Source organism: Chrysochloris asiatica, unplaced genomic scaffold (assembly GCF_000296735.1).
Source record: "Chrysochloris asiatica unplaced genomic scaffold, ChrAsi1.0 scaffold00374, whole genome shotgun sequence".
NCBI lineage: Eukaryota > Metazoa > Chordata > Mammalia > Afrosoricida > Chrysochloridae > Chrysochloris > Chrysochloris asiatica.
Genome location: NW_006408892.1, coordinates 1,082,169 through 1,089,343, shown reverse-complemented (window position 1 = coordinate 1,089,343; position 7,175 = coordinate 1,082,169). Strand labels below are relative to the sequence as shown.

General features: G+C 48.3%; 1 protein-coding gene across 1 annotated transcript in view; it reads left to right on the top strand.

Moving 5' to 3' along the window:
* Positions 1-5,599: 5,599 nt before the first annotated feature.
* The window catches only part of PDE4C (phosphodiesterase 4C, cAMP-specific), a 14,835-nt gene continuing 13,259 nt past the window's right edge, over positions 5,600-7,175 (top strand). The window contains exon 1 of the mRNA XM_006876331.1: positions 5,600-5,835. Coding sequence (XP_006876393.1) covers positions 5,600-5,835 — 236 coding nt within the window. The remainder of the gene's footprint in view (positions 5,836-7,175) is intronic.

The window sequence follows — 7,175 nt, the reverse complement described above, 5'->3', positions numbered from 1 at the left end:
AAGCCAATACGGCCAGGCTTCATCTCTCATACTTCAGACATATAATCAGGATGGATCACTCCCTAGAGAAGGACATCATGCTTGGTAAAGTGGAGGGACCGCATGAAAGAGGGAGACCCCCCAACTAGAAGGATTGGCACAGTGACAGCAACAATTGACTCAAACATAGCAGCAATTGTGAGAATGTGAGAATGCATAGGGCTGAGCAATGTTTCATTCGGTTGTACACAGGGTCACTATGAGTCAGAACTGACTCAATGGCAACGGCTGTCATCTATTTTGTCTTCTGCTATTCCTTTGCTTTCAGTTATGTTTGATAGTGTATTTAGGCCAGGTATTAGAGCCCTTTACAGTTCTTTAATCCATGTTGAGTTGGTTTTTGTGTGTGGTGTGAGATGTGAGTCTGGTTTCATTCTTCTGCAAATGGATTTCTAGTTTTGTCAGCACCATTTGTTTAAGAGACCATCTCTTCCCCATTTAATGTGTTTGGGTCCTTTGTTAAACGTCAACTGAACACAGGTGGATGGACTTATTTCTGGGTTCTCAATTCTGTTCCATTGAACTGTCTTTCATTGTACCAATACCAGGCTGTTTTGACTACTGGGCTGTGTTTTGAGATCTGAAAGTGAGAGGCCTCCTACTTTCTTCTATTTTAGGTAATGCTTTGCTTATCTGAGGTCTTTTTCCTTTCCATATAAAGTTGCTTATTAGTTTTTCCATCTCTTGAAAGAATGATGTTGGAACCTGGATTGGAATTACATGTGACTATAGAATGTTTTGGGTAGTGGTGACATTTTCACAATGTTAGTCTTCCTATCTATAAGCATGTCAGATTCGTCCATCTTTGTAGGTCTCTTTTGGTTTCTTGTAGTAGTGTTTTATAGATTTCTTTGTATAGGTCTTTTGTTTCTTTGGTTAGATTTATTCCTAAGTATTTCATTAAAGATGTATCAAATCTGTTCTTCAGATGATCCCTAAATTCAGGTGGGATATATTCAAGGCCATATTTTGGCTCTTGTGGACATGTTTTCATTTTCTTCAGCTTCAGTTTGAATTTGCATATGAGAAATTGATGGTCTGTTTCACAGCTTGCCCTGGCCTTGTTTTCACTGATGCTATGGAGCTTTTCCATCGTCTCTTTCTGCAGATGTAGTCAATTCGATGAAGATCAAAGACCACAGTCTTTGGTATGGATTATATCTCAATGTAAGAAAACAAAAACTCTCACCACTAGACCAATAAACAACATTCTTATCAATGGAGAAAAGATTGAAGTTGTCAAGGACTTCATTCTTCTTGGAGCAACTATCAACACTCACAGAAGCAGCAGTCAAGAAATCAAATGACATAGCAAATCTGCTGCACAAGACCTTTTTAAAGTGTTGAAGAGCAAAGATGTCAGCTTGAGGACTAAGGAGAGCCAGACCCAAGCCATGGTATTTTCAATAATCTCATATGCATGCAAAAGCTTGGACAGTGAATAAGAAAGACCATAGAAGAATTGATGCTTTTGAGTTATGGTGTTAGAGGAGAATATTGAACATGCCATGGGCTGCCAAAAGAACAAACAGATCCATGTTGGAAGAAGTGCAGCCAGAGTGCTCCTTGGAGGCCAGGATGGCCAAACTCGTCTCTCATACTTGGGATATATTGTCAGGAGGGACCAGTCGCTGGAGAAGGATATCATATTTGGTAAGGTGGAGGGTCAGAGAAAAAGAGGAAAACCCCCAGCGAGATGGATTGGCTAGGTGGCAGCATCGATGGACTCAAGCGTGGCAACAGTATTGAGGTTGGCCCAGGATCGGGCAGTGTTTTGTTCTGCTGTGCATAGGGTCGCTATGAGTCGGTACCAACTTGATGACACCTAACAACTACAACAACAACAAATTTCATCTTTATTAGTATAAAGGAATTTTGTGTTGATCTTTTACCCTGATACTTTACTGAGTCCTTCCATGAATTCCAATAATTTTCTAGGTATTTTTTAAGTATAGGATCATATCATCTGCAAATATAGTGTTTTACTTCTTCTTTGCCAATTCAACAAACTTTTTGAAGCCCTCTCATAAATTATAAATAACACACATATTATTTACTGGTTGCTTAATAAATATTTCTTCAATGCCTACTGTACACCAGACACTACATATATTCAACAAATTTGAGCTCAACATCCCCATTTTGCAGATGAGTTATCTAGTGCTAATAACTAGCTAACTGTGATATTTATCTAAAAATATCATAGGCGGGTAGCTTCAAAAAGCAAAAATTTATTCTCTCAGAGTTTAGGAGACTAGAAGTCTGAATCCCACATGCCAGATTTAGGGGTAGGCTCTTTCTTTGTCAGTTCTAGGGGAAAGATCCTTGTTTCCTTTCAACATCTGTTAGCCCAGAATTCTTTGGAGATCTCCATGTGTCCTGGCATCAGTATTCCCCTGGGATCTAACAGGGGTCTTGGGCCCAAGGGACATGCTCTGCTCCTTGCTCTATTTGGTGATAGTCAGGCCCCTCCTTCTCTGCACACTTCTATCTTCTGTAAGATAAAAGGTGATGTAGGCCACACCCCAGGGAAACTCCCCTTACATTAGAAATGCAATGACTTGAGTTAGGATGTTGCATCATCCTACCTTAATTCCACTTCATTCACATAATAAGCATAACCTAATCCTCTTTGACTTCACCTAATCCTGCCTCATTAACCACAGGCAGAGATTAGGATATATGCTCCATAGGACAATTACATCAGATCACAGAAAGGAAGACACCCATACAATACTGGAATCATGGCCTAGCTAAGTTGACATATATTCTGGGGGGACACCATCCATCCATGACAGGCTCAGAGAGGTAAAATCACCCAAGGAGGGGAAGCAGAACTAAGGTACAGCTGTCTGGGCTGGTCCAGTTTTCAGGGTGGGGTATTTCAGAGCCTCCCAGCATCCTAGGGAGTTCTATGCCTGGGAACTCACTCATGTCTTACCTGTGTCTCCCCAGAGGACCCGAGAGTCTGCAGATTCTGGCTCAGCCCCTGTGAGCCCCCTTGGTGGTGGTGTCATCCGGAGACGCTTCTCAGGGACCCCATTGCTGCCACCACTGTCAAGTCGCCTTGGGCATGCAGGCGAGGTTGACCTTGATACGCGTGTTGTGTTCACCATCGAGGCTCGAGGGTCAGAGCAGACCAGCAGTCCAGCCCCAGGCAGGTGAGTAGGCAAATGGGGATAAGGGTGCAGTTTCCAGGAGGAGATAGAAAGATAATAGACATATAAATAGATGATAGACAAATAGACAGATAAACCCACTTCCATCTGGTCGATTCTGACTCATAACAACATTATAAGACAGAGTGGAATTGTTTCTTAGGGTTTCCTGGATTGGAAATCTTTACAGAAGCAGATAGCCTCATCTTTCTACCGAGGGGTGGTTGACGACTTTGAACTGCTGAGGCAGGGTGGGAATCAGGAGCTGAAGAGAAGCAGGCAGATTGGGAGAATAATTATGAAGTAGACGCATCAGGTATTGGTGGACACCAGGAGGGGTAGGGGAAGAAGAGCGCCTGTCGCGAATACCGACTGGCCATGACATTTCATATGTGACATCTCCTTGCAATGGTGCCAAGAATTGGAGACACTGCCATCATACCCAGAAGGGATAACTGAGACCCCAACAAGGGAAACAGCCGAACCCATGTACTACAATGCCTCCCACTGTCAATTCTCAGGGCAGGGGGATGGAACAGAAGTACAAGAGGGCGCGTCAGTGGGGACTGAGCCACGCTCAAAAAGAACATAGAGGGGCTATGTGGATATGGCAGTCCTGGGGTTTGAATTTATTCCATCTGTCTTTTTGGCCTCAATATCTTGCATTCCTTTAATTTGGGGGCAGGATTGGAATGGGAGGGGGGAGAAAACATTTCCATGAGAAATATCCAAATCAGGGGGTTGTCTATATTGATTCCTTCTGAGGATTTTGAGAGAGGAACTGCTCTGCACCTTTTTCCTGGCTTCTGCAGGCTTGTGGCAAACCTTGGTGTTCTTTTGTCGCCTGTAGATTTTTTCTCTGTGTGTGTCTCCGTTTATTCTACTCTTTTATAAAACACCACTCAGAAGAGATTAGGATCCACCCTGCTTCCAGCATGACCTCACTTGCATAACAAAACACAAACCCTGTTTCCAAACAGGGTCACATTCATAGATACACAGGTCCCTGCCACCACCCAGCATCCACAGGTGACCCCCACCAAGTTGTGATCCAGTCCAACCTCCATCTGCCCTACACCTATCTGCCCAGCCCTGCTGACATCCAAGTCTACGTTTATGAACGAGATATAAAATGTTCTTCCTAGCCTCCAGGTCCCAGGAAATTATCATGGGACCAGAATGCCCAGTGGGCTGACACTTGAGTTTCCAGAACTGGGGAAGGGAGGAGCAGGCCTGGGATTTGAGGTCAGGAATTATGTGCAGGGTGGAACCCAGGCATCACAGGGCAAATGAGATCTGGCCATTTCCTCAGAGGGTCTGGTGTTGGTGTGACTATAAAAGGGTAGGTGGGGATCTCCAAGAAGCTCTGGCTGCTTGTCCTGAGCTCCCACAAAAGGTAGGTTCTCTTCTTGCCAATTTACCCTCAACCCAGAAGCACCCCGGGAGCAAGGTGGGGAGGGTCTTAGAAGCAGAACTAGGAAGCTTAGTAGAAGGATATGACTTCTCCTCCCCATGTCCCCTTCCTCACAGTGACTCTTCTGAGTCCCGGCCAATCTTTGTGTGCCAACCTTACACATGGGAGACCCCCACCATTGTTGTTGTTGTTAGGTGCCTTCGAGTTGACTCATAGCGACCTTATGCACAGTGGCAGCATCCCCACCATAGCCCTCTCCATTTTATCTTCCCAGAATTCCTCATCTGCATAGAAGGTGGTCCCAAAGAGACCCTGTCTGGGGCTAAACTGCTAAACCTCCTGGGCTTGTCAGAGACTCCATCATCTGTGCTTACCGCCAAAGACCAGAGCTCTTAACTCTGCTTTCAGATCCTCCTTGGCGCTGTTGCTGGGGTGGGTTGAGAACCCGCCACTGTTTACCTTTACATTGTCAGCACCTCCTGGGTGGACAGTGCCCTAATCTGGGCGTGCGCCGATCCCGTCTCCTTGCGTGGCGGTCAACACCATCCAGGACAGGGACAGTTTCCCCAGTTGCATCCACTCGGAACCCCGGAAGCTACCATAGGCTTCCATTTCAGCACCTTAGAGTGGACAGCGCCACAGGCTCGGGGGTGGGGGGTCTTCTGTGTCTCTGCCTTCTGCCCAACATTCAACCGTAACCAGAGGACAATTTCTGTCTCCATCGCCTCAATTCCTTGTCTTGAACCTCTTCCTCTTTTGACTCTAGAGGGTCCTCCCAGTCCTTGTACTCTTGCCACCCTTCAGCACTATCTGGGCACGAACAGCTCCTACCTGGGGCCACTGGTTTTACCTTCTCCCTGCTTAAAGATCAGGCACGGACCGCTCCTCGCTGTCGCCTCCACCCCAGCCCCAGGTTGGACCGGGTCGACTTTCAGCTCTGCTGTTCCCCCCTCCCCCACAAACACACACCGCTTCCCTCATTTAGCGCATGGAGACCCTCGGGGTCAGCGAAGGGGCAGAGACATACTGTAGTTACTCTCGTAGCCGCCAAGGCATAGCCAGACCTCCGAAGCACCTGTGGCGGCAGCCCCGGCACCCCATCCGCATCCAACAGCGCTTCCACTCGGACCCGGACAAGTGCGCGCACCACGCTGAGTCGGACGGAAGTCCGCGACCGGGTCTAAAGAAGGCGCGGCGCTCCTGGCCCACCTCCTTCCATAGGCGGTAGGGAGCTTGGAGGGAGAGGGGCGCGCGGGGCCTGGCGGGAGTGGGGGAGGGAACTGACTTCCCATGGGAATGGGGGACTCTGGGTCTGTCTGCTCTGGGGCTCTTGCTTTGGAAGAAAATGCTGTTTCAAGGTTGGGGTGGAGCCATGGCTGTTTGTGAGGCTGTGCGACTCAGGGATATCCGTCCAGGTGTGGATGAGTCCGAGTGTGTGTGTGTGTGTAGTTGTGACCCCGTGTGTGAATGTCCACATCCGGCTGCTGGGGTGACCAGGTATGTATGGGTGTGCACCTCATGTGTCCACCTATATGTGATCCCATGTGTGGTCCCACAGTTCTGGACTTGCTCTGTGTGTGTGTGTGTGTGTGTGTGTGTGTGTGTGTGTGTTTATGGCTGGGCAGAACTGTCCTCTTACTAAGTTGGGTGTCCAAGGGTCTCCTGGACCTAGCGTGCCTACGGGTGTTTGTGGAGGATCATGGGTGTTGTGAACATCTGAGGTGATCCTGGGGGGGTGGCAGATATAGGAGTGCCAGGGCTAGGCGGTTCCCAGTTCTGAGGGAGGAAGCCTCCTTTATGGCATGTCCTACCATCTCCCCAATTCCCTCCCCCACTGGCCCCTCCCTTACACTTCCCTTTCCCATATTTTCCTGTCTCCCCTTCCCCTCCCCCAACCTGTGGTAGGAGGAGGGGAAGCCCCTTGGGGAGTCAAAACACAGATGTTTCTTCTGCATAAGAAAGAATGGGGGGGAGTAAAAAAGCAGGTGGCTACTATGGGGGAGGAACTGCTTTGACATTTTACAAACTATGGGGGGAGGGATGAGACAGACAGACAGTGTGAAGATGAATGGGGATAGGGACCTTAACAGGGTTCTCCAGGACAGTTTTAAGGACAGGACAGGGTCTAGGAGCCCTAACCCTTCCTTGGATGGAAATGGGCACCAATTCAGGCCAAACTTGGATTCCTGGGTTCCAGTTCTGGATGGGTGATCTTGTGCGGATCACTTGTGTCTCTGGGCCTTGCTTTCCCCCCTCATCCTTGACCCATGAACCTCCCAGGGCCACTGGCTTCTTACCTAATCAACAAACCTATCTGAAGACCCCCTCCCCCTAGCCTCTCACAAGCCTGAGAGGTGGCCCAGGGCAGAAGGGGCTGGTGCTGTGGAGTTGGAACTGTGCCCAGATGACCCAACAGGACCCTTGTCACCCCTTCCCCCTCCAGACTCCTCTGGCCCTCTCCCCTCCTGGTGAGTCATGATTTTCCATCTTCAGGAAAGAACAGACTTCGTTGATCCCGCTGGGGAAAGCATGTGTGGTTCTGGGAGGCCAGAGTGGCGGGGGTG